Source organism: Ascaphus truei, chromosome 11 (assembly GCF_040206685.1).
Source record: "Ascaphus truei isolate aAscTru1 chromosome 11, aAscTru1.hap1, whole genome shotgun sequence".
In the NCBI taxonomy this organism is placed as follows: domain Eukaryota; kingdom Metazoa; phylum Chordata; class Amphibia; order Anura; family Ascaphidae; genus Ascaphus; species Ascaphus truei.
The window spans coordinates 41,936,711-41,964,557 of record NC_134493.1 but is presented as its reverse complement, the minus strand read 5'-3'; the positions used below and the strand labels follow the sequence as shown (position 1 = coordinate 41,964,557).

Genomic DNA, 27,847 nt, shown 5'->3' with positions numbered 1-27,847 from the left:
CACCTCCCCTCACCCCCTGCACCTCCGATCACCCCCTGCACCTGCGAGCACGGCGGCAGAGCAGTGTGGTAGGAGGAGGGATGGGCACAGGTTGTGTTGCCCCGCAGTGCCAGGGATCAGGGCAGGGAGGACGGCACATACGGCGAGGAGGCCCATGCGAGTGTGACGGCCCCCCCCCCCGGGGAAGAACACCATGATGCCGGTGGGGGGGTGTGGGGGGAGGAATAGAGGGGGTAATTGGGGGGAGAGGGGTGGGGGAAGGTTGAGACGCGGCCGCACCGGGCCCGCCGTATGCGTGGGAAGCGGCGTGCTCAAACCCCCCCGCTTCCCACTTTACCCGAGCAGGAGCCAGGAGTCACTGGCGCCATCGCGCATGCGCGGCACAGCAGTAGGCAGCGGGCGGGGAACGGCGGCCGTTATGAGCGGCGCCGGCGGCGGTTCCGTTATGAGCGGCGCCGGCGGCGATGTCAGCGGCTGTGTGGGGGGTGCGGTGGCCATTAGGAGCGGCGCATCTGATTTGTGGAGCGGGTGTGATGTCAGTGTTGGGGTCGGGCTGAGCCAGAACACAGCCCGGCCTCAACTGCCAGCACTGACGTCACATCCGTTTCATTTCTGTCTCCACAATCCATTTTTGCCCCATCACGAATGAGGTGCCACTAAGGAAGTTTCACTTCAAAACTTTCACATTTGTATTTGCACTGGTTGCAGGTAGCACTTAGTGCAATACAAATGTCCGTTTCCCCCTGGTCTCTTTCCTCCCCTCCTTCTCCCCCCCCCCCCACTCTTTCCTCCCCTCCCCCCCCCCCCCCACAGTCTCTTTCCTCCCTTCCTTCCCCCCAGTCTCTTTCCTACCCTCCGTCTTTCTTCCCCTCCTCCCCAAGTCTCTTTCCTCCCCCCTCTCCCTGGTCTTTTTTTCTCTCCCTCCGACAGGCAACAGGCTCACGGTTCTGTAGACTTGATTCGAGAACACAAGTGACAAAACACATCGGGCACAGCATGGAACGGGTGGTGCAAAAATAGTTTATTACGATATAGTTTATGTAAAGTTAGGTAATTATATTTACAAAATAAAAATGATCAGCTACATCCACAGGGAACCTAGTGAGACGCATACATCCAGCAGGAGAAAATATTGTGACCAAAGTGACTTTAGCTGCAGTGAACCATTAATCAAGGACTTAAAAATATCACACATAAAAAGAACAAAAACAGGGAAATATATACCATTCATACTAAATATTGTACTGAGAAACAGGAATATAAACAAACCGTTATTTTTCACCCATTTGCGGTCAGGGCTGATACAGCAATAACCCCTGAAGCTCTAGAGCAGGACTGGGCAACTCCAGTCTTCAAGGGCCACCAACAGGTCAGGTTTTCAGGATATCCCTGTTTCAGCACGGGTGGTGCAGTCTTCAACTGAGCCACCTGTGCTGCAGCAGGGATATCATGAAAACCTGACCTGTTGGTGGCCCTTGAGGACTGGCGTTGGCCTCACCTGGTCTAGACGAACTTGCCACACACCGCTCTTTACATTAGCTGTAACACTGCTTTACAATGCCCCTTTACAAGCACTGAAGGGGCTCAAATAGCTACAGGTGGCAGCAAAAGTGTCAGAGGAGAACAGGAATATTAGGGAAAGACAAAGCCATCATTTCAGATCCTCAGCCGCTGTCACTTCTGCAGCTAGTTATTTAGGGAAAGTTGCATATTTCATTGGGCTGCTCATTGCGCACGTGGATCCTGACACATTAAATACTGTAGCAGAGAGAGTATCCCACTAAGTGCTACAATGCCCGAGTGGCAGACCTGGGAACCTCAGCCCCCAGCTGTAACCCTGACACCTTCTGTGGGACCGGTCACACCCAGCTCTGAAAATTGTTAAAATTATTATTTTGTTTTTAATATGACATTTTAGAAAAGTGGAGAAACATGTTTTGATTTTATCCAACGCAGACGGATTTTGCCTGCTGCTCACGTGGCTACAGTCCGATTCTCTCAATCCGACTGTAAAGTCTGAACAAGCAGATACCCTCCCAGGCTTGATACTGTAACCACAGGCTTTTTTTTTTTTTTTTTCAAAGTCCTAAGTCCCCCGATGAATTCCCAGCATTACACAATGCTTAACTACAAAGGATTCTGGGAGGACAGAAAATGAACCATTTAAACATTTGTGCTGCTAGGAGGATGCAACACATTGCAGAGCTCTACACAATGTGTTGCAGGTCGCCTGGCGGCTAAACTGTTCAACATCCAGACCTTTCCTTAGTGTTAAAACTGGGAGGCTGCATGTGTTATTGTATAAAATGTCTAAATAGTATATATATATTTTTTTAAATATTAGGTGCTTTTGTACAAAACGTGACCCCCTTTTTCCACGAGTTAATTATTGCAGTCTTACATCTTACTAGTCTTGCATTACTTCCCCAACGTTCAACTGGCCTCAGAAATGGGAATCAGTAAGAGCCACACGAGGACTGCTATCTGGAACTCACCCAGGGAAAAGCCCACCTCCCCAACCTACATCTGGTGGTTGTAAAATAATCAGGACACACAGGGGCACTGAACCTCCGAATATTACACTCCATCCACAAGCTCAATGCAGAAAATGAAACATTTGGTTTAGAGAACAAGATCATTAAAAACACAAGTCAGACGCAAAGAAACCTCACTATCTCTGGAATTAGAAATATTTACAGTGTTCTAAATACTATACAGGTTTTAAATTATCTGGACTTTTAAACAGAAAACGTATGTTTTGTATGGAACCTGTGCATGCGTGGAGGCAGCCACCGCTCAGAGCTGGGGACCCCATGGGCTTGCACTGACCTTCTAGTGATGGACAGGAACCACAAAATGTTAAGTCTAAATACATTCCGACTATATATACACTTCCATGTGACAGGGTTTACACCACCTCCTTCTCTTGGTCCAGATAAAATAGCGGTGTGTATAAAAATCTATGTATAGAGACGGAACATACAGATTTACTCCACTCAAACATTGTTTTATTTCTATTTTTTGCTTTTAGACTTTCTCTTTAAATCATCCTGGGTCCAAACTTCACTGTGAAATTATTCCAGAATTACCGGTTTTGAGGAAATATTTATGCACGTTAATAAATATAGGTCTGATTAAAGATGCCATTGGAAATGTTCTTAGAATTGCTGTACCACGCTCCCAAAATCCCAGAACTGAGAGACATGCGAGGATTACATTTAAAAGCCTTCCAAACATCTCAATATGAAACAAATGTTAAAAACAGCGCAAAGTGTGTTGCTTGGGCGAGTGCTTTTACGTCGGTGGATCATTAAAGCAGGGAGGCGTTGTGTTTGAAAATCGCAGAAGTAAACCGGCAACTAAAACAGTAAATATCTTGGGGACCCAGGAGCTAAAAAATAGTGAGGTTCAGCTCAGAAGGACCCCGTAATTCAAATTCTGGGGGTTTGGTGAGGGGGGGGGGGGGGGGCTGGGGGGATTGCTGCTGTAATATCTATAAAGGTGAATGAAATAACTGCGAATGGTTACAGGTAACCCGCCAGGCTTGGGTGGCTTGTGCAGACGTATCTATGAAGGTGCAGTGATAGGAATGCCTGGGCTTTTCTTCCCGGATGTTGATGAGCTCCAATTACTGTATATATTTTAGCAGCAGTTGCTCTAGGAAATGATCTGCTTCACAAACCAGACACCTGTCGCAAGGTTACCTTAATGTCTCAATCTGCCCGGTTACCTTCACATGCCCAAAGAGCCTGGCAAGAGCCCAGCAGAGCCTGTGAGGGGGACACTGACCAGTTATCTGAAAACACCACCTGGTACTTTAGGGCACAGTCCGTGTTCCCCGCTGTGCAGCTCTGACTGGTTATACTATATGGGAGGCAGTGAGGGGCCCTCCAGCGCTGCATGGGGAAAAGTGCAATAACCACAAGAAGTGTTTGAAAAAGATACAACGGAGCACCCGAAAACAGTCCAGCACGGAGCGTCCAGCACCCGGCAAAAACGTCCGGCACAGAGCATCCAACACAACGTGTCCACGCCCGGCCCAAGCACCCAACGCCCGGCACAAGACACCCAACGTCCAGCAACCAGCACAAGACACCCAGCACCCAACGTCCAGCAACCAGCACAAGACACCCAGCACCCGGCCCAAGACACCCGCCACAAAGCTTCCAGCACAAGCACCCAACGCCCGGCACAAGACACCCAGCACCCAACGTCCAGCAACCAGCACAAGACTTCCAGCACCCAGCACAAAGGGTCCAGTGCCCAGCACAAGACACCCAGCACCCAACGTCCAGCAACCGGCACAAGACACCCAGCACCCAACGTCCAGCAACCGGCACAAGACACCCAGCACCCAACAACCGGCACAAGACACCCAGCACCCAATGTCCAGCAACCGGCACAAGACATCTGGCACAGAGCGTCTGGGACAAAACGTTCGGCAACTCATTTATCCAACTTCTATTTCTCCACCGAGCACGTTATCCGGTTTGTATCATTAGGCAGCAAAACTGGCATTTCCTGTGTATTAAACCTGTCTGAACATTACAAGAGTCTCCCTAATAGAAAGACCAGTCACTATACACAGCATAACATGTTTTACCAAAGGGTTTTCTGTTTTTGTTTTTTCATATAAAGTATCTGAGACTGTTCTCTTTAAATGTGCAAATATATTATACTCTATAAAAGAAATCAGCCTCTTCCTCCTCTCTGTGGTTTGGAGCTCGTAATCTTCAGTATTTTGGGGAGTGCAACAACTAGCTGTAATTTTGTCCATAAAAATAGTAATAGTTTTTTTCTGTGTTTTGTAGAAATACAATTTCTAATGAGCAAATAAAGCATCAAAATAAAAAAAAACCCACAGCATTAAATAGCTGCACGAGATCCTATATCAATCACTAAGAATATATATACATGTATACACACACTAAATGAATGCCTTCAGTTAGTGGAGCAGTGCATGGAAGGGGTTAAACAGAATGATTGAGACGCAGACCAATTAGTTATTGCTGGTGAATCTCGGTACAATGCAGCCTCTAACTCTGCCCCTAATGACACCAAAGACCCCGGGTAGGACCAGAAGCCCTCACAGTTTCTATAATTATATATATTTTTATTGGGGGTTTTTTTTTTTTTTTAAAGGCTGCGTCTCAAGCAGGCAGTTTTTTAATAAGGCGAGAGCCCTTAATTAATCACCAGGGTCTTAAAAACAACAGAGTATATGGGCCCGAGAGGCACAATCTGATGTCCGTGCTGTAGTACATTGAAAAGGAATTCATTGGCAGTCCATGACGGGACTCGAGGGGTTAATGTGACATTTCTGAATGTCCTATACAGTCACAATCCAAAGCACCTTACAGATCAATACAAGGTAACACGTGTTATTACAGCGGAGATCTCTCTATAACAGGGGGGCTCAACTCCAGTCCTCAAGCACCTCCTACTGGTCATGTTTTTAGGCTATCCCAGCTTCAGCACAGGTGTCTCAATCAGTCCCTGCTTCAGCACAGGTGGCTCAATCAGAGGCTACGTCTTTGACTGAGCCACCTGTGCTGAAGTTGGGATATCCTGAAAACCTGGCCTGTTGTGGGGGACTTGAGCCCCCCTGCTCTATATAACCTCATCTCATCACTTAAACCTTCAGCTTCTCTGCTCTCGCATCCTCATCTGTGGACATCCTAAAACCAGCCTGCACGTCACACGCATGTCGCGCACGTCACACGCATGTCGCGCACACACACGCACGCATGTTACACGCGCACACACACCTTCTGCAAGGGACAGGAGCCTGAACAATGCATTCTCCTTCAGAAGGACAAACCCATTCCTCCTCTTCCAGGGAACAGGAATTAACTCTCTCAGCGCTGGAAGAGACAATGACATGGCCTCAGTCAGCTGCACAGGCCTGTCCCATGTCTGCTGTCACTCCCCCCAGTCTCCGGGGGGGGGGAGACCTGTCCTGTTACCGGCCACTACAGCTGGTACATACCTGCAATTACAAATACACTTTCCTTCCTCCCTTCAAGTCTAACCTTCCCCTTCCTTCCCGAGTCACCGCAGACCCCCGCAGTATCACTACCACAGCAGTTATGCATCTAGCAGCAAATTACATGCAAACACCTCACTTGGACGTTAGGGTCATTATATGGAGGTGAGAAAACCCTACACCAGGGCCAGCCAACTCCAGGCCTCAAGGGCCACCAACAGGTCAGGATTTCAGGATATCCCAGCTTAAGCTCAATCAGTCCCTGCTTCAGCACAAGTGGCTCAGAGGCCAGGCCTAACTGAGTCCCCTGTGCTGAAGCAGGGATATCCTGAAAACCTGATCGGTTGGTTGACTTTGAGGACTGGAGCTGGCAACCCCTGCCCTACAGCTGTACACGTGTGACATCTTAACCCCATCTCTGACAGAGGGAAGCAATGTGCTATATTTTTTGATCATGTTGCCTTCTCTGCCTGAAATAAATAAATAATTATATATATATATATATATAAAGAATGGCTGCCGTTTCCTCTGACCGAAGTAAAGCATGCAGCAATACATAGGAGGACATGCCGGACGTCGCAAAAGAAGTGCTCAACCACACCTACAATGTCCGTTTCCTACTTCCCGATGCGTTTCGCAGCTTCCTGGAATAACCATGGAAACAGAGCAGCTGTTAAACCTACGCGACACGTATCGCTCAACCACGGCGCGGCGACACGGTCAGAACCAGAGACGGGATGTTACAACCACTGCTTTGGACGTGTGGTTACGGGCTGTGTCCGGCGGTGGCAGAACACGGCCGCGCCCAGATGTCCGATTCAGTTCCAGCGACGAACATTTCCCAATGGCAGCTGGGTATTAAAGGAGCCATCATGTATAATTCCGGATTTCACAGTGAAATGTGTGAGCAGGACAAGCCAAAGTAATAGATCCCTGCTGCCTTAATCTCTAGAACAAGGTGCGTGCGTGATAGATATATATATATATATATATATATATAACACATATACATACACACGTGGAAATAGATCTCTATACACACGCTTTTAGGGGGGACTCCATGAGGTTGCTATATGTGGTACTGGGAGAAGCTGCTTCTGTCGGACCCTTTTGGGTTTTCAGATTTCCCAGTCACATTATCCTGTCTGTGGTCCCCAGTGAGTGACCACTGGGACGGGACGGCACAGGTCCCCGGAGCTGGGAGACCTGCTGCTTATCGATGGGCGACGGGGCCTTAATACTGACGGTTCTGACCATACGAGGAGGAGGGGGGAGTGCCCGGTCCAGAGGGAAGGGTGTTGAGCTGGAGAGGTATCCACAGGAATTAACCACTTCAGCACCACAGGTGCCTGCAGCACATTGTGAAGCCATATACCATGCAGTGTGTTGCACTACAGAACCCTCTGGTGCTGAAGGGGTTACAGGGCTGCGCGTCTCCGCTCCGCACACCAGGGGGAGACAGAGAGCGAGACGTTAGTGTTTCTTCATGTCCCGGGATTCGAAGAGTTTGAGGCGCTCCTGGACTGTCAGTCCCTCCTTCAGGCTCTGCGCAAAGAGAGGGGACAAGGCATGAGACACAGACCCGACAATATGCCACCAGCAGCCGGACACAAGCTCACAGGCATGACAATGTGCCACCAGCAGCCGGACACCAGCTCACAGGCATGACAATGTGCCACCAGCAGCTGGACACAAGCTCACACGCATGACAATGTGCCACCAGCAGCCGGACACCAGCTCACAGGCATGACAATGTGCCACCAGCAGCCGGACACAAGGTGCAAGGGTTCACATAGCACGCGTGAAGCATTATTAGTGCAACATGCTAAAGCAGGGGGGGGGGGGGGGAACACCAGTCCTCAAGGGCCGCCAACAGGCCAGGTATTAGGGATATCCCTGCTTCAGCATAGGTGGCTCAGTCAATGGCTCAAAGATTGAGCCACCTCTGCTGAAGCAGGGATATCCTGAAAAGCTGGCCTGATGGTGGCCCTTGAAGACTGGAGTTGCCCACCCCTGTGCTAAAGAGAGCGTCATGAAACTGTGGATGGGTCACGCGTGATGAGAGCAAAGGGGGGTGAGGGGGGTGAGGGGGGTGGGGGGGTGGGGGGGGTGGAATTAATGATCATATACAGTACATTGAAAATAAAAAACTGTTACATCTGAAAGCTGCACAGAAACTGATCGTCTCTTCCCACGGATAACTGGCCGCCACGGATAACTGGCCGCCACGGATAACTGGCCGCCACGGATAACTGGCCGTGGGTACATTAGGGAGCAATGTAACGCTGTGAATACATTGCTAATACAGAAAAGCCCTAAACTACTAAACGGCACAAGGAACATGTCACAAAACAAATCCTGGCTGTCCCCTCCAGTGCCACACCCCCATTCTCTCCTCATGTCCCCTGACGAGTCCGATCAGTTCCTGTCTCCTGGTGTCACTCGGGATATTAAGTGTCAACCGGTGACGTTTATCTTGTTACTATAACTGTGTCAGTCCGCGTGCTCAGGCAGACGAGAGAGGGGAGCGGGGACAGAGATCCGCCCTGGGCCTGTGCATCAGTGGGGGCAACAGATACACACTGAGACACCCACACACACGCTTAGGAGTGAGAAGTTTCATGCACAGTTTGCAGCCCTTGTGTGTGTTTTCTTTACCTACGTGTCAGGGAACCTGGTACCTGGAGCGTTTCAGTTATCCCATGAGACCTGCTCAATTACGGACTGCCAGGGACAAAGGAGGGGGGACACAGACAGAGAAAGCACATAAATCTTAAATGCCATACCCCAACCCCCGCCACCTCCACCCAAAGCACAGAGGGAAAATGCATGCAGGGACTGACCGGACCCCCTCCCCCCGTACTGCTAGGGAAGGGACTCCCAAGCTAATGGGTAGGGCCTGGCCAGCACATGGCATATACGATAGGGGGGGGGGGGGGGGGAATCACAGATCCCGGGAACACACGAGGGGCAAAACCATTTGACAACAACAAAGCTAAACATAGGTTTATCAACAAAAAGCCTCAACATGTTGGGTAGGAAGTATCTAGATTCCAACAAACCTTCTGTGCTTGTGCAGCAAAACCGTAAGAGCGGGAGGGGGGTTTGTCAGAGACGCTCAATGGGACAGTAAGAGGTCGGAGGCTAAAAATATCAAACATTACACCAGGGGGGCTCAACTCCAGTCCTCAAGAACCTGCCCCCCCCCCCCCCAAACAGGTCAGGACTCCAGGATATCCCTGCTTCCGCACAGGTTGCTCAATCAGTGGCTCAGTCTTCGACTGGGCCACCTGTGCTGAAGCATGGATATCCTGAAAACCTGACCTGGTGGGGGAGGGGAGGTCTTCACTTAACTCTTCTCTCCCCCCCCCCCCCCCCTCCCCAGGATCCTGAATATTTCACGGAAGAACCGGGCCCACCTTGGAGCGGAGGTTCCGCAGCTGTCTGCCGACGCCGGGCCGGTCTTTCTTCAGAAAATCGGGGTTGCTTTTTGATTTCATGATATCTGGGGACAGGAAAGAAGACTGCTCACAATCCCAGTGTCCCCTCCTTGTGACCGTGGACAAGTCACTTTACCTGCCTATAAGTTTATGCCTGCCGCATTGCCCAGCTTCTCCGTATAGCCTGGGTTACAGGAGGCTTATTCAGGTTTTAGCATGAGCTTTACCCATGTTAAAATGCATAAGTAAAGCGTGACACTGTGTGCTCATTCATGTCATTACCCAGAATCCCTGGCGGCAGGGAAAGCACTGTATGCTAAGAGATACTAGGGAAAGGCAGGGCTGCAGACCTGTTTAAGGCGATGTTTTTATTTTCTGCACACAGTACGGTGGAGGGTTTGTCACTTTTTTTACCCACCATAACTTTATGAATGTCTGGTTATTTAGTTAAAAATGTCCGTCTCCAGTTATTCTTCTCCCAGCGTTCTCTGCAGCACGTCCCATGTGTGCTCTCCCAGTGGGTGCAGCTCTGATGCTGGCAGCTGTCCTTGGGAGCCGCACAGTGGGAGAAATGAGCGGTGACTGAACATGCAATTTAATGCGACTCCGATTTATGGTAAATACTGGGGCTACAAGAGGAGCCGTCAACGCATTCTCTCTGGAACCAAAAGGGGTTAACAGCAGGAGTGCCCAACTCCAGTCCTCAAGGGCCAGGCCTTCCGGCTATCTCTGCTTCAGCACAGATGGTGCAGTTATGACTGAGCCACTTGTGCTGAAGCAGAGATATCCTGAAAACTTCGCCTGTTGGTGGTCCTTGAGGACTGGAGCTGGCCACCCTGGAGTTAAATCTATAAAAGGCACCACAGGGCAGCTGCTGGGACGGGGTGCGGACTGATCTTGGGGTGACAGCGATACTGGTGAGGTCAAACAGGAAGCTACCCACCGTATCCAGACACCGCCGTGCTCCCGGGGGACTTGTCCCCTAACATTTCGGTGGCCGTGCTCAGCTGCTCCTTTAGCCGGCTGATGTCACAGTCGGCTTTGGCCTTGACGATGCTCAGCTCCGTGTACATATCTTTGTATTTGTCGCTGGCGTATTTCTTGTCCTTTGGGGAAAGTGACAGAAGCCGGAGCCTTAGGCTGACACGGTGTAACCGTTCTGTGACCTGCCATCAAACAGCTCTCTCATCCCAGCTGCACGAGGGCGGTTACATTTTTTGGGTGCGGGAAATCCAGACCCCTATAAAACCCCCGCAGAGCTGCAGATGTGCTTCTGTTGGTAATTCTAGCTTATTAGTGTGTGTATTTGTAACATTTATATATTAAACACACTGTATATAGAGACTTGAGACCGGGTGTTTCAGGAAACCGCAGGTACCAGACAGTAATAGTGTAACTACACTTACTATAGCGGCTTTTACACTACTTAAGGGGCAGAGCACTGTTTCATGTTACAAATGTAAACAGACGCAAAGTTTAATATATAGATGCAGAGATTCAGAGTCGTAAAAATGGGCAAATCAAATATGGCCGCTGCAAGGTCTTCACAAGACATTATTTTGCAGCTCTAATATCTTCCCCGCACTGTGTGTGTTGGAGCGTAAGTACTGCTAAGGCCACGCTCATGCCCCCGTTACCCTCAGTGCCGTGTGAAGCTCGTCCTTCAGAGAGCTGATCTCCTGCTTCTGGTACTGGATTTCCGACTCTTTCACTCGCAGAAGCACCTGCATTGGGGAAAGACTCCGTCACACACGGCACAGCTTCCCCAAACCCCCACCCCCACCCCACCCCACCCCCATTTTGGCCAAAATGTTAAACTAAAAGACCATTTTATTTAATAGATATCTATACATATATATTTAGGCACTGTACCATGTATAGGTTTCACTGGATGTGCACTGAGCTCTGTCTGTGTTTCATGTTCTGTCTCTGGTTTTAAATATATATCGCCATGCTCAGTAGCACTCCTCTGTGACACCTATATGCTTATATATATGTTGTGGTTATTTTGGGGGTTTAATATGAGCTTGCAGGTGTCCTCTATGTTTTATCTAATACATAACTATGCAACTACATTACCAAATAATGTAACACAGGAGTTATCAAATAGTAAAATAATATTACCGAATTACTAAATAATAAAATAATATAACAATGCATTACCAATAAGCTAACAGAACACATTGTTACCAAATAGTAATAGAACACATTGTTACCAAATAGTAATATAACACGGAGTTACCCACATCCCTGTGTGCGCTGAACTGTACCTCTAACTCGTAGGCGTCCTTCCCCTGTGAGAGAGGCGATAACGACCCTCCTCCTTCGCCTGTCAGCAGCATCCGTAACCGCGTGATCTCTGTGGCCAGGCGGTTATTTAACTCCTGAAACCGAAACACAGGTCAGTGTCAACCGCAGTTGATCATCAGGCCGTTTGAGCTCCTTATGCTGCTTGGCAATTGTGTGCTGTTTGAGATCCTCATTTCATCTGGCACCGCCGTGTGCACCCATTGTATGTACCGTCCAATAGCATTGCTGACTACACTGCATTTTATTCTGCTCTGTTTATTACTTTGTGCTGTATTATGCATTTAGAGGTTTAGATATTGCCAGCACTACTTGATATGGATATTCTTGCATAGACATTGGTACATTGCTATTTAAGCATTAGCACCATTACACTGTCTTTTGCAAATCACTATCTACAGTATACACAGGCTCAACCCACATACTACTAACCCATGATTGTGTTGAAACCTCCGTGCATACATTATAGTGGTAAGGCGTTATTACCTTACACTGTCTTGTGATATATGAGGGTACTATTTATCTATTATTCCATCTGGGTCTGCCATAACCTTTACACTTGATATCATCATTGTAGGTCACTATAGCAGGTTGGTTCCACGTCAAGCAATCATAGGTTGGTTTGATCGGTATGCTGTGCCAGTGACTGCATGTCATACCTGTACTAGTATTGGACACCTCAGTAATATATACAGAGGCACTCATGAGGTACAGCTGCCCTATCATGGATAGGTGTCTTTAGGTGGAAACATTGTATACTTGCCCTTCCTATTTGGTGGTTAGTATACACTTGGCAATAAACCTATAGCTCAACCCTACCACCCCTGCCTCACTCCCACCCTATTTTTATTACATCAATTACACATTATGACTTTCATGCATGTAGACTTTATTTTAATATGATATCTAATAAATGCTATGTTTTAATAGTCCCGGAGTGCATCCACTAATGAGCTTCTAGCTAGAGAGATGGTGACAATACACCTTTCTCTCTATTTTTGATCAGGCCGGACCTTGCAGCATGGAGTTGCTGAGGACCTTGTTTTCACCGATTTAGAAGTTCCTCTGATACTCAAGTCTATTCATTAATTTGTTGATGGGGCATCTTCTAAATGGTCACTACTGCGATACCCCTTTTCTAAAAACGGCTTTGCGGCTCATCCCCAATCACTGCCCCCTTGGAACCCTGCACCTTCCTGTTCTTGGCTGGTGGCCCCTCTCTGTTCTTCTTTGGAAGCTACTAAAAATGTCGTCTATGCAACGTCACCGGTGTCTTTCCCGCTCACCTGGTTGTGCGCGTTGAGCTCCTGGTTCTCGCGCTGACACTGCCGCAGGGCCTGACGCTCCGCCTCCAGCGCCTGAGCGAGGTGCGCATTCTCCAGGCATTTCTGGGAGTACTGCTCCGAAAGCACTTCCAGCTCCCGCTGCACGGACTCCAACTCCTCCCTGCGGACATACCCAAGCATCACCACACAGTGGCCAGAAACGTGGATGCCCTACCAGCCAGGGGCCACGGATCAGGACCGCTGATTACTGAACACCCACCAGGATCCCCAACCCTGTAGTGTCGCCCACAACTACAACACTTCACTTTATTTTGACAGGCTCCTTGGATCGGACATCTTAAATCAGGGGGGAGAGATGAAGTAGAATCAGTTTCTCGCCAGCTCTATATAACAATGAGCAGCTCTGAAATAACAGGCTACGGTGTAAAATAATACAAAGTATCTCTTCTGTAGAGGCGACAGTGGCAAATACAGCCGAAAATGCCAGTAAGAGACAGGAGAGAGATCAGGGAGCTGAGCAGGGGCCCTGCTGGATATTAACTGCAGGTACAGTATATATACTGTATACACATATCATTAGTCCTTGTCAATCCACTGCTGGGTGAAATCCTCCACAATGATCTTCCAGGTACTGCGGTTACAGCATCTACACAGCGTTGCTCAACACATTTTCTTCATTTCATCTTCTCATTTTACTTTTGGCCGTCATCTTGGTCTTATAATTTCCCTTGGAATCCATTCAAGTCCCATCTTTGCACAACGATGGGCATTTCATCTTGCGATATGCCCGGCCCACTGCTATATTAATGCCTTCATACTTGTGATGAGGTCACAGACTTGTTTGCTCTCTTAACCCATTCCCGTCTCTTCCCAGCATGCATCTCTCCCACACTTCTTTGAAGTCTGAAGCTTCTGAATTATCTTCGCATGTAGCGCCCGAGCTTCCCATTCTTAATGGAGCATAGGCAGAAAACACCGCTCAGACACTTTCCTGTTGAGTCACGGTGGCCGGTTCCCTTGAAAGATTCTCATTCATGGTCATTAAGAAGTTGCTCCATCCCATCTTCATTCTCCTAATTATTTCATTTGAAAGGTTCCCCATCTATTGTTACTTGCCGGCCGAGATCGGGATAGTCGTCAAATTCTAGTTCTACTCCATTTATTGTGATCTTGGCAGAGGCGACATTTGTTGAACTTCACTTTGTCTTGCAGGGGTTCATATGGAGGCCCACCTTCATTGCTTCGGCGAGTTCTCCCATTCTAAGCTGGAGGTCTTCTGGACTTGTGGCAGAAATAATGTCAAGAGAAAGGTTACTCAATTACCAACCACCGATTATGATTACTTTTCCTTCCCAATCTAATGTTTCAAACAACTAAGTGTTTCTGTGACAAGCTTTGGGGACATGGACTCTCTGTCGCACTCCTTTGCCGATCCTTAAACTTGCTTGTATTTTCATGTAATCTAGTGGTCGATACGTCACTCAAATGTTCCTTATAATAATGTGTGTCAATCTGTGTGAAGCAAGGAGGAGACTTACAGGTATTGCCTTCGCAGCGACTCCACGTCTGCATTAACACTGCTAATCTGCGAGCGATGCGTCTTCTCCAACTCTCTCCCCATCTCCTCCCGGTGTGCATTCTTCATCGCTTCGATGGCTGCAGGGAGGGGCAGAGAGGGGCGTCAGGCACGGAATCAAGATACAGGCAACTCACCCCATATTTTCAATGCTATAGCGCTTATTCCCATGAGGTCTCCTGTTACTTTGCCGTGTGTTACTGCTGTGAAGCACTTAGGAACATCAGTGGTGCTATCCAAATCACGAAATGTAGCTATGAACAGGACACCTTAACAGTAATATAATATATAGAGCCCAGAAAACTGGAAGGGTTTTCCAAATATCAAAATACTCAAGTATGCATTCTTAATCAAACCAGCAAGCACTCCTTAATAGCAAATACGGATCCTTTATTACAAGATATATATATATATTATTTAATCTTTTCAAGCTCTAAGGCTTCATTGTTCCCAAATGGAAGAATCACTGGAGTAGGCTTCATCGTTAAGCGATGGAGACAGGGCCGTCTCAACAGCATTATAGGCCCCTGGGCAAAGCAGTGCACTGGGCCCCGCCTACACAACCACTCACAGGAGTAAAAATGTAAATTATCGATAAAATAAACTTATATTTATTGGTACCTCCAACAAAATCAGTGTTTTGACATTTAAAAAAAAAAAAGATTTGAATGTTGAGGCGGGTGATCGGAAAATGAGTGTTAAATTCTGGTCTGTGCATAGATTAGCATGGGGCCCCTATGCTCGTGGGGCCACCGGACAACTGCCCAGCGTGCCCATGCGTTAAGACGGCACTGGATGGACACACAGAATATTGGAGTATGAAAGCTCATGGGAACGAGCATTCAAAATTGTTATAAGGTTGACAGAGAGATGCAGGCTTCAAATGATCCAAGTGTGTGGCGTCAACATCAAGTCACGCAGACAATGAAGTGGAAGACTTCTACCATGAAATCAACCGACTTAAAGGAAAGTGTCACCTCAATATCATCACGGGAGATTTCAATGCAAAGATTGGTGCCCGGCAGAAAGACGAAGCATCGGTCGGTAAATATGGTTACGGTAACCGGAATGAACGTGGGGACACCGATAGAATTTGCAGAATGTGAGAAAAACGTTTACACCACAAATTCATTCTTAAAGAAGAATCCAAATACAAAACAGACATGGAGCGGAGCCAATGGAATAAAGAATGAAATGGACTGTATCCTCGCTAACAAGAAACACGTGATCGCAGACTGCACAGTACTCCACAGGTTTGACAAAAGGAATGATCACAGTTTGGTTCGCTGCAGATTACATCTGAATGCGAGGAAGAAAAAGGCTTAAAACGAAGATATAGACCAACAGCAACAGCAGAGCGTTTCAACGACGGCTGAAAAATCGCTTCAGCTTGCTCGAGATGCACAGGCACACTAACACCATTATGCAGAACGTACGAAGATTGTAGTAGAAAGCGCGGGAAAAAACAAACCTGGAGGAATCGCTAACAAAAACCGCGAGACAATATGAAATGAGAGAAAGCCGTTACTGAGGAAACTATCAGAAATTAAACTATCCCAAGATAAGAGAACAAGAATTTAATATGTAGAGCCGTGCAAGACGATCCGCAAACATATAACTGAAGATGAAAGAAAACATAACTGTGACATGGTGATTAAGACCATCAAATGTAACAAAAGATTAAAAAAGGAAGATGAAGCAGCGGCTTACGATTGGGAAGAAGCAAATCATTGCACTCAAACAAGACAATGGATCAACAATAAGAGTGTGCACTGCTCATAAAGGAGTGGCGGGTTTACACAAGTAACTACACGAGAAAACAGAGAACATAGTGTAGTGTAGGCTATAATCCAGCACAGGAAGAACTAGAAGGAATCGCCAATTCTGTACCATGTGTCCTCCCAGAAGTGGCAAAGCAATCAAACCCATGAAGAATGGGAAGGCTCCAGGGAGGGGAGATGGAATTACAACTTAAATCTACAAAGAAGCTGGGGCAAGTACAGGAAATCCTTGATAAACAGGAAAATCCCAGAGCAATGGTGTAACACCATAGTTATCATCATCCACAAGAATAGGGGTTCCTTGGGATAGGGAGAACTGGGGAGCTAGGGAATATGATACACTATGCCAAAGAAGAAAACTGGTGGTAGCAATAATGGAGTATCCTTCAATAGTAGATATAATAATCTTTGAGACCTGACCCTTTTAGCAAGTAAGTATGAGAACTGCATATGTCTTGTAGAGGATAGTGTTGGACTAGGCCCCAACTCTAGATAGAGGACTTTTTTTGAGCCAAGTATGTCCCAGCACACAGAAACACCTCCAATAATATCAAGACTATCCAGAATAAATGAGATCATTCTCATGTTGAGATGATTTCCATTGTTCATGAAATTCCTACTTTCAGGGCATCGGTCCGGTGTGCGTTGAGCAGGAAATGGTAAACAGGAAAAAAATTCGTCAGGATGCCAAAGCGTCACACTGCAAAAATAAGCCAGTGAAAGAGGGCGAACTAAAAAAACCATTTCATTACAAATGGTAAATCACATGTTTCACTCTGAAGACACTTTGATAAAGCTCTTCTAAGTGTCATCATCCACAAGACAGGAGACAAGACCTCTAGAACTACAGACCTATCCGTCGACTTCCGATCGCTTACTTGCACGATTTTGAAGAAAGATACAGTGCTCACTAATCGGCTGCAACAGACTGGACTTCGCCAGTGTAGAGCAGGGGTGCGCAAAGTTTTTTGGCTGCGCCCCCCTGTGTCTCGGTCCGTGCGCTCACACCCCCGAGTCACCCAGCATCAAATTACGCAGAGTGTCACGTGACCCCCCACAGCGTCATTTGACGCGCGTCGTCATGGCGACGTGAGCAGAAGTCAGCTGAATCCCGGTAAGTACAGGATGCAGAGGCCTCGTGCGGTCCCCTGGCATTTAATGTAAATGCCTCGGAGATGAGTGCAGGGCCTCTACAACTGCCCGCGCCCCCCCTCAAACATACCGCCCTGGGGGGGGCGCCCCTCAGTTTGCGCACCGCTGGTCTAGAGAACAAGCGGGATTTTGCAGTGGATACAACACACTGGACCACATCCAACTTGCACAAGTGATTTCCCGAAGTAATGAATACGATCTAACACTCATTTTAAGATGACAGAAAAGCAGTTGATTCTGTCTACACTGCAGCGGTTTTAAAGGCATTAAAAAGACAAAAAGTCAAAGAAGTGTGCATTGAGAAGGAACATTTACGAGAAGGCCACATCAACCATTAGATTACAAGAAGATACAAGCAAGATCAGGATCAGTAAGGGCGTGTGGCCGGGAGACACCGCGTCACAAAAGCTTTTCACAGCAACATTTGAAGAGTTGTGCAAGACATTACTGTATATTGGGAAGAAAAGGGAATCAAAATCGTGTGAATACTTGAGTCCCCTACGATGTGCAAATGACTTATTTTTGCCACAAGTCCAGAAGACCTCCGGCAACGAAGGGAACTCGCTGAAGCAAGTCCACAGAATCTCGACAAGACCCACGTGATCCTCAACAAATGTGTGAACTCTAAAAATAAATTACCCTAAATGCAAAGACAATTCAAAAGCATCAGACAAACGCAAAGTAGTATGGAGTATTACCGGGAGACAGGAAAAAGAATAAATGGGGTTCAATCCGATGAAAAGTCTGTGACATTGTCACGTAGGGGTAGCCAGCCCCACATAAAGGTGAAGTCCGGCTAGCTACCACAGTACCGTGTGTAATGGCCGCCTCTGTGAGGCTCATTTTGTCCGGTTTATGTAATGTTTGGTGTAACCCCTTCCAGAAAAGAGCTACTCACTGTGTGATACCTGGAAGGGGGAAAACTGTATGAATTGGGAAACGGGGATTGTATTTGAATAAAGAGCACTTTTATTCCCCATGTTAGAATGTAGCATGTTCCCCGTACAGTTTGTCAGCAAGCCAGTAATGTAATTTATGTTATTAGCATTTCTCTGTATGCAGACCCAGTAATTCACTTAGCTGGGCTGCAGGCAGAGGAATGTCGGGTTGTGACAAAGGCTGGGAGCGGCTTAGGTACCTGAACAATGGTGAGTGGGGAAGGGCTGTGATTCAGGTCTGGGGACCTGGTTCTCGGTGGTACAGAGCCTTTGTTTCCCCTACACACTGAGGCACCTACCCCGCATGGGGTATGGGGCTGGCTAAGGGAACCGTTGCTGGGTCTCAGTCCCGTAGGCACGATTCCCATTGGCCAGTTCAAATTGCCCGATTGCCAACACTTCCCTCCCTAGGGACGATTCAGAGTGCCTAAGCTGGCCACATTCTCTGATTGGCTGCGCCGTCACGATCCGTGTTCTGATTGGTCGGAGGCTCCTGCTCCATGTTAAGTATAGCAACCGAGGGCTATGTAAGGAGCGCAACCGATTAGGGAACCAGAACAGTCTTGGAGTTTGGACGGAGACGGTGACATCAGGACTGGTGGGCTATTCAAAAGTGCTATTGGAAGAAGAGCACCGAGAAGCAGGACAAGAAGCTGTTAGGGCAAGCCTACCGAAGCAGGCCCCTGCACCTAGTTGAGGCTAGATTCTTTCCCCGCAGGCCCCAGTTGGTGAGTGTTTCATTGCGATTGTGTAATTTGTATGTTTGCCAGAATAAACTTTCGTTTATTCCATTATCGTGTCTTGTCTGGTGATGGTGATCCCGGTGGTTTCGGTGTTAAAAGTTCTGGTCTCCCGTGACAATCGTCACAAGGATGAAGATATTCAAATTGAAGTGGACCGCACATATCGCAAGAAGAAATGACCATCAATGGACAGGGATAGTACGCTACTGGATTGCAAGGGATGGCAAAAGACAAAGACAATGACCAAAAATAGGATGGAAAGATGAACTCAGAACATTTGTTGGAGCAACGTGGAGCAGAGAGGCTTGCAACAGCAGTACCTGGAAGATCATTCGGGGCGGCCTACACACACGTGTTTGTGTGTGTATATACAAAGAGACACACCCCAAGGCGGTCTTCAGGGATAACAGTTTGAGCTCGGTTCATGGGATGTCAGCTCTTCAACAATAAGTGTGAATTTGTCATGGAAGATCATGAGGAGAGGGCAACAGACCTGCCACTGACCACAACCCACTGATGCTCTCCGGCTCTGAGACACTGCTCGTCTAGGTGACCTCCTCCCTGATCAGTTACGCTCTGTGTTTCTGCACCTGAGATGGTTGCTGCGGTTTCCTCGGCCAGCAGACGTTCCTTCTCATCTCGCAGCTTCTCCAGCTCCCGGTGATGCTGCCGCTGCAGGTCCTCGATCTTCTTCTGATGTGTGTCCTCCATGGCTGCAAACCCTCGCTCACATGTCGCCTGGGAACAAAGTAACTTTTCTTTAACGAATACAACTACCACTTTCAGCCCGAGGCAGCCCTGTGCATCTATCGAGAGAAGAAACGAGAGGAAGGGGGTGGGGCAGGAGAGAGAAAGAGAGAGAGACAGAGAGAGACAGAGAGAGACAGAGAGAGTGAAAGAGAGAGAGAGAAAGAGAGAGAGAGAGAGAGAGAGAGAGAGGGGGCAGAAGCGAGCGAGCAAGCGAGAGAGAGAGAGAGAGAGAGAGAGAGAGAGAGAGAAGGGGGGCAGAAGCGAGAGAGAGAAGGGGGGCAGAAGCGAGAGAGAGAGGGGGGCAGAAGTGAGAGAGAGAAAGGGGGGGGCAGAAGCGCGAGCGCGAGAGAGGGGGGGCAGGAGCGCGAGAGAGGGGGGGCAGGAGCGAGAGAGGGGGGGCAGGAGCGAGAGAGGGGGGCAGGAGCGAGAGAGGGGGCAGTAGCGAGAGAGGGCGAGAGAGAGGGGGCAGAAGCGAGCGAGCTAGAGAAGGGGCAGAAGCGAGCGAGAGAGAGAAGGGGGGCAGAAGCGAGATAGAGAGAAGGGGGCAGAAGAGAGAGAGAGAGCGAGAGAAGGGGGGGCAGAAGCGAGAGAGAGAGAGCGAGAGAAGGGGGGGCAGAAGCGAGAGAGAGAGAGAGAGAAGGGGGGCAGAAGCGAGAGAGAGAGAGAGAGAGAAGGGGGGGCAGAAGCGAGAGAGAGAGAGAGAGAGAAGGGGGGGCAGAAGCGAGAGAGAGAGAGAGAGAGAGAAGGGGGGGCAGAAGCGAGAGAGAGAGAGAAGGGGGGGCAGAAGCGAGAGAGAGAGAGAAGGGGGGCAGAAGCGAGAGAGAGAGAAGGGGGGCAGAAGCGAGAGAGAGAAGGGGGGCAGAAGCGAGAGAGAGAGAGAAGGGGGGCAGAAGCGAGAGAGAGAGAAGGGGGGACAGAAGCGAGAGAGAGAAGGGGGGACAGAAGCGAGAGAGAGAAGGGGGGACAGAAGCGAGAGAGAGAAGGGGGGCAGAAGCGAGAGAGAGAGAGAAGGGGGGCAGAAGCGAGAGAGAGAGAGAAGGGGGGCAAAAGCGAGAGAGAGAAGGGGGGCTGAAGCGAGAGAGAGAGAAGGGGGGCAGAAGCGAGAGAGAGAAGGGGGGCAGAAACCGAAGTAGCAGTGGGGGCGTGGGGAGGGAGGAGGGATGTATATCCTGAGGGATATTTGTTACTGTAATCACATATTCCGGCCTTTATGTGAAATGTTAAATATTTAAAAATAGGAAAGAAACATAAAACATTATTTTACCCACATAGAGACTTGTTCCTCCTTGAAAGATATTAACAAGTTGGGGCAGAAAAAAGATAATTTGTGAGGATGCAAAATGCACGTTATTGGAAAGGATTCCGCTCATATTGTACGTAAGGGAAGTGGCTTGGGTTAAGCAAACATTTGTAAAGAACTCACGTCTCTTGAGATGCTACTTTCTGTAATTATACAAATTAGCCATCTCTGATTTAATAAGAACACTGTTCTCTACCCCCCTCCCCCCCCTCAGCTGAGAGTTACTGGTTCTGCAATGGCTCAGAAATCTCCAAAATAATCTCATTTGTTCCATCATTAAAAGAGTTGAACCAAACCTCTGGTTCATTATCCTCTGATCTGCTACGTGCGTTGGGTGATCGTGTGAAATATATGAGATTGGCTGACTGTTGGGACACAGATGGGACACTAGGTAAAAAGTGGTAACTTCTCCCTTTAGGTGAAACGGCCATTAATCCAGAGCTACCTATATCACTAGCTTTCTACTGAGGCCTCTCAACATCTACTTAAAATAATTCTGATAATACTCCTATATACATATATGAAATAACCTTTTATTATTTAGGAGGCACTGATGTTTTAGTATTCTCCTTGGATGATCATTTCTCAGTACCTCCGCGATAATGCTTTCTTTACATTTTACCAAAGAGTGTGTGGGGATGCTGCTTTCACCCCAAGGTTAAGTGGGCTTCATCGCCAGGGTGTGGTTACGTAAAGCGGGGAGAAGCAAACCCCTACATTACAGGGGACACAGGATAACGCTGGAACAGATAACCTCCTTAAACATGCTCAGTACCAATACATAATGGGGCAATTACATTGTGTTCTAAATAAAAAACATTACAGGAGGCATCTTTACCCTATGGGAGATGCCACAAAGAGAGGCAGTTAATTTGCATGGCATAAATCCATATTTATGGTCACAGACAAAATCCTAAACGTGACTTCTGGGGCCAGAATCGAAGTTACGGGACTGCAGGATTTTAGCACAATATGGTATACTGTCAGGACCTTTAAATTTTCAAAGTCCGTCTGATATTTCGCTCTCAGAGCAGATAGGTTTCCCTCCAGGTGTTTATGCTCCAACTCCTCTCTCATCACATCGATCTGAGCTTCCAACTCTCGAATCCGCCCTCGCAAAACATTCAAAGAGTCTGTCTCGCTTGGCACAGAACTGCCAGCCCCTCTGCTCTCTCCGACGGACCAGCTCTTGGAGGTCTGTTCGATCCCGGAGGATGGAGTGAGGGCGTGTTCTTGCTGGTAGCTGTCGAGTGTGTCCTGTAGCTGCTGGATGCTGTGTGTGTATCGATCCTCCATGGTCTGAATTTCCTCTCTGTGGAGGACTCTGAGCTCGTGAACCTTGGTCTGGAATTTTGCTTCTAAATTGCTCATCTCGTCCATGTGGCTCTTCTCTGCATTTTGCATCTCCTGCTCTAAAGCCTGTAATTTATTCACAACCTCGACTCCTGCTGCTTTTAAAAAGTTCTCACTCTCCGCCCACTTTTCAATCAGGTTCTGTATGTCCTCCTCGTAGCTGTCCTCTAACTGTGACATTCTCTCTCTATGCTGTTCCGCTGCTTCCCTGAGATTCCTCTCTGCACCTTCAGCCTGTCTAGCTACAGCTTCAGCTGTTTCCCTCTCTCTTTCCAACACTGCTAACATGTCCGAGAGCTCATTCTGCTTCTGCTGCAGCATCTCTTGGTACTCCTGGTATACCTTGGCCAGAGTCTCTGCGTGATCCTGACACACAGCGACCCGGCTCATCCCAGCATCTCTTTCACATTCCAGCCTAGTTTTACAAGTAACATAGAACAGCTGAGCCTGCACAACAGCATCTTGTACCAGCCGAGATGGAAAGTTACAGGGATTCAGCATTTTATCACAAGCAGAGAGCTGCTGGGAGGCTTCCAGGAGACGCTGAACATTTCCCTGGGAGACATCTGGTGACATGGATATTAAGGCAGAGGAGATTTCGTTCAGAACTTCTGCCTTTTTCTTCAAATGATGACAGAGTACTTCTTGGATTGATGCAGCCCCACTGCTGGGGGATTCCTTGTGTCTCACTGGGTGTTTACAGGACTGGCTCAAAGAATAAGGAGGATCCAGCTCTTTGGGAATTTGATGCATAACATGTTCATAATTTGGAGATCCATAAGAACTTGTGACTCCTTCCAACAGGCATCTCTGCTCAAGAGCAGCTTTCGTTGTTTGAAGTTCTACTTCCAAGGTTTTTATCTGTTCATGATAAGACTCCATCTTCTGAGCAACAGAGACGAGCTCTGCTTTGATTAGCGTATTATCTGACAGAATATAGACAAGGCTTTGGGGTGAACAAGCAGGGTTCATTTCACACTCACCAGCTGGGTCTCCTGTATTTCTCACAATAGCTGTTCCAAGTCCCTCAACTCTGCTCCAAAACTCTCTTTCTAGCATAAGCTTCTTAGCTAAAATCTCTACAAGGGACACACTATTATCCATGGACTGCATGGAAAAGGTCTCTGCATTAGGCCGAATTTCCTGTACAGCCTGTGAAGTCTCAGGGATTCCGCGCTTTAACGACTCTGCTACATTGTTTATCAACCTTGCTTCAAGAGCTATTTTTTCGGAAAGTAATTGGAGGGGGTCTTCGCATGGCTGCAGCGCTGAAATATTCCCACCCTCACACTGGATAGCAGCTGGGAAACCATCACACTTCAGAGTTGGCTGGAAACAATGCATTGCGTTGGATAAAGCAGCTTCCATGCTGGACAGAGTGGACAAATGCAGCCCTGCAGTGTCATCACGATTTAGCAGATCTTTGACCATTTTCCTACACGCCTCTAAGCAGGAAAGTGCCTCTTTCTGTACCCTTGTAGGGTGGCATGTCATTAACTCGAGCTTCTCCCTTTGCTCCTCTTCCAGCTGCTGAGTTAAAGCGCTGACCTGGCCAATGCTGCTCTGGAGTTGCTCTCTCAAACTGGACTCTGTCCTCGCCCACTGACCGTGAAGACCCAGCAGCATCTCTTGATTCCGACTTTTCTCATCCTCCAACTTCCTCGTTACGTCTTTCAGCTTCTCCTCCGTGACATAGAGCTTAGTTTCGAGGGAGTGTATTACGGAAAGGTAGCCGTCTGCGTCACTAGCACCAGAAGAGGGATACTGAGGAGCAGTGTCAGAAGATGCGCTCTCTTCGGACAGAGACCGGTCTTGGCTTGTGTCGGAGGAAGTGCTACTTGTCCATGTCTTCTCTGACCCATCTCCATGCACATACTTCTGGCACTGAATGTTGGAAAAACGTATTCTTTGTCTTTTGGCTCCTGTGTCCTGTCCTCTCTCTGCAGTAGCCATACAAGTGCTCAAACCCTCCATATTGAATGAATATTGACCGAGCTGCCTCTGGCTATTCTCCAGGTCTCTGTCCCTCCCCAGATCTTCACGGACTGGATTTCCACTTTGAACTTGCAAACTCTGTTCTAACTCAATAATGCGATTTTCCGCAGACTCCAGCTGAGCATAGAGATTGTCCATTTCTTTTGCTTGTGGCCCAGAATTAAAACTGCAAACTCTTCTCAAGGCCTCTTCTTTGACTTTCAGTTTTGTCTCGGTTTCCTCCAAACTGTTCCCAAGAGCCGCCATCTTAATTAGTGCCTCATTTATATCCAGGTCCTTCTTCTCCACGAGTTTCCCATGCGTATCCAAGACACACCTGAATTCCACTTCCTTGTCCTTCAGAGATTCCTGGACCCTCAGAAGTTCCTCTGACACTTTGTCCAATGAGCTTCCCAGGTTGTAACATTCCCCCTCTCGCATCTTCAGCCTGGCTTGTAGGCTGGCGTTTTCCGTGTCTGACACTGCAATCTGGTTGGCCATTTCTTGGCATGTCAATTTTATCGCATCCCTCTCTCCCTCCAGCTCCTCGATGTATTCTCCGAGCTTCTGAATCCTGGATTCCCTTCCCGCCAGCTGCTCTTCCAGTTGATGGACTATAATGCCGATTTCAGTGTTTGCGTTAAGCTTCTCTTTCTGCAGAACCTCCATGAGTTGCTCGTTATCTTGCAGCCGGTCTTCATACTCCACAAGCCGATCCTCCTCTTCTTTAAGGTTATGTAGTAACAGCTGCTTCTCCTTCTCGCAGCTCCCCAGCAGGTCCTCATAGCTCCTCTGGAGTCTCTCCTCGGTCAGGACTCTGGCTTGTTCGCTGGTACCCAGCTGTGCGCCCAGGTCTGTGAGCTTGTCCTGCAGCCTCTGCATCTCCTTCTGATAATCTCTCTGCAGAGTTTGCTTCATTTCCAGGTCCCTCAGCTCCTGCTTCTTCTCCAAAAGCAAAGCCTCTGCTTCCTTCAGCTTTTGCTCACTGGCCCTCAACTGTGAGTTCAGAGCCTCCTCACGGCTTTGCCATTCCTCCAGCATTTCCCTGGCCTTCTCATTCTCCATCTTCAAGTCTCCTTTCAGTCTTGCCAGCATCTGCTCCTTCATGGCAAGCTCCATGGCTGCACTGCTGAGACGCGCTTGCAGGTTCTGGGCCTCTGTATCCTGGTGCCCGACGGAGTCCTTGGCTTCTCCGTAGCTGTGTTTCAGGGACTGTATCTGATGGTTGAGCAGCTCCTGACGTCTGCACTGGGCTTCCAGCTCACTTTGAAGGTCCTCGTTTACTTTGTGGAGCCTCTGCCAAGCATCCGATGAAGAATCTGCCAATTCGGTCTTAAAGAAATTGATTAAACACTCAAATTAGTAACACTCTCGGCTCCCATGTCTGAGTGTCACACCTCTGGTCAGCTTGAACCATAGCAAAAGCTTCTTGCCTCTTTTGGCTGCTACCTAAATGTTCAGATTTGGGGGATGGGGGGGGTTAACGTACCCCCAACTTTATAAGCTCACTTTAACGGCTATTTCTGATTGGCTGAGGTTTTTGGAGCATGAAAAAACAAAACAAAAAAAAAAATACACAACGATTCTACATGGGAGGGGAAAACAATGAATCCAGAGATCTGTAGACACCACACAGTGACAGCAGGATAACACGGGGTGAGGGAAGGAGGGTGGGGGGGTGTACAGCAAAGGAAACATGACATTGTTCAATATTGTTTTACAAAACAAAACAATTTTTTGCCAGATTAGCCATCAGGGTGATGAGTCTGAAGGGAAATTACATTTCATCCTAGAACATGCGGGAGGAGAAAGATGAACAAAAACAGGGATTTAATTTTGATAGCTTGGTTTTCTTATCAGATTTGATCTTTTTCAAAGCAAACCTGGACAAAATAATAATAAAAAAAATATATATATAAAAAAAAAAACAGGGTGGTGGGAGGGGAGAATCTTAGGTCTCTAGAGCTGTGAGCATGCAAAGAAAATAAAACTCATGCAGACATACAGAAACGTTGCAAGGTACGAGAGAAGCGTAGCCAGGAGCTGTAGAATTTTGCCTGATCTGCTGAACCTTATACGCTGGTAGGAAATGCCCACAGATGTGACACTCGGTAAAATATTAGTTGTATCCCATGCTACAAACCACAACATGCAATACAAGCCGCCAAGGTAGATTAGTGAGGAGACCCAGACATCCTAATTATTGGCGCACAGGGTTAATGCCAAGATGATGTTCTAGTTGTGAAAAGCCGATAAGTTTAGTCTTGTTCAGTAAGAAGTGCAAGAGGCAGAATTAATACAAGAGCTTCAGTGAAAGGTCCCCTCGGGGCTCCTGTAACACCAATAACGGTATCTGTGCCGTTTGCAGGAACAGTAATGTTACATTGCTTGAGAGGACCTTGCACTGAAGTTGATTGAAGCAGTGGCACTTAACCAGTTACAGGTTCATGTGTTATTGCCTGGGATGTGCAAACCACTGCAGTGCAGCCCCCCCCCCTGTTCAAATACAATACAGAACTTGCAGCGCCTGTAACGAGACTGGCCTGGTAATAAAAGGTGTTGCTGTCAGATTACAAGGTACCCGGGGGTTAGATAATAGCCGTATTTCTTTGTTTTCCTAGGCATGGTGTTACTGGAATATGAATGCCGCTCACTGCTGCGGTGTCTCCCCGAGAGAAGCCGGCTGAGTGCCACTGCACGGACCAAAGCTCAGTGTGAGAGAAGCCGGCTGAGTGCCACTGCACGGACCAAAGCTCAGTGTGAGAGAAGCCGGCTGAGTGCCACTGCACGGACCAAAGCTCAGTGTGAGAGAAGGGCTGAGTGCCACTGCACGGACCAAAGCTCAGTGTGAGAGAAGGGCTGAGTGCCACTGCACGGACCAAAGCTCAGTGTGAGAGAAGCCGGCTGAGTGCCACTGCACGGACCAAAGCTCAGTGTGAGAGAAGGGCTGAGTGCCACTGCACGGACCAAAGCTCAGTGTGAGAGAAGGGCTGAGTGCCACTGCACGGACCAAAGCTCAGTGTGAGAGAAGCCGGCTGAGTGCCACTGCACGGACCAAAGCTCAGTGTGAGAGAAGCCGGCTGAGTGCCACTGCACGGACCAAAGCTCAGTGTGAGAGAAGCCGGCTGAGTGCCACTGCACGGACCAAAGCTCAGTGTGAGAGAAGGGCTGAGTGCCACTGCACGGACCAAAGCTCACGTGTGAGAGAAGGGCTGAGTGCCACTGCACGGACCAAAGCTCAGTGTGAGAGAAGCCGGCTGA

The 27,847-nt window shown here is 48.2% G+C and overlaps 1 protein-coding gene across 9 annotated transcripts in view; it reads right to left on the bottom strand.

The window, feature by feature from the left end:
• Positions 1–1,000: 1,000 nt before the first annotated feature.
• MPRIP (myosin phosphatase Rho interacting protein) overlaps positions 1,001–27,847 on the bottom strand; it is a 123,214-nt gene continuing 96,367 nt past the window's right edge. For 5 of the 9 annotated variants that reach the window (XM_075565846.1, XM_075565850.1, XM_075565847.1 and 2 more), the window contains 9 exons: positions 22,250–25,918; positions 19,800–19,947; positions 14,558–14,675; positions 13,020–13,179; positions 11,697–11,810; positions 11,064–11,150; positions 10,370–10,532; positions 9,406–9,491; positions 1,001–7,531 (listed from right to left, as the gene is read on the bottom strand). In XM_075565846.1, coding sequence (XP_075421961.1) covers positions 7,460–7,531; positions 9,406–9,491; positions 10,370–10,532; positions 11,064–11,150; positions 11,697–11,810; positions 13,020–13,179; positions 14,558–14,675; positions 19,800–19,947; positions 22,250–25,918 — 4,617 coding nt within the window. In that variant the 3' untranslated portion in view covers positions 1,001–7,459. Of the gene's footprint in view, positions 7,532–8,644; positions 8,711–9,405; positions 9,492–10,369; positions 10,533–11,063; positions 11,151–11,696; positions 11,811–13,019; positions 13,180–14,557; positions 14,676–19,799; positions 19,948–22,249; positions 25,919–27,847 lie in introns of all 9 variants that reach the window. The other 4 variants (XM_075565848.1, XM_075565849.1, XM_075565854.1 and 1 more) reach the window with 4 other exon arrangements.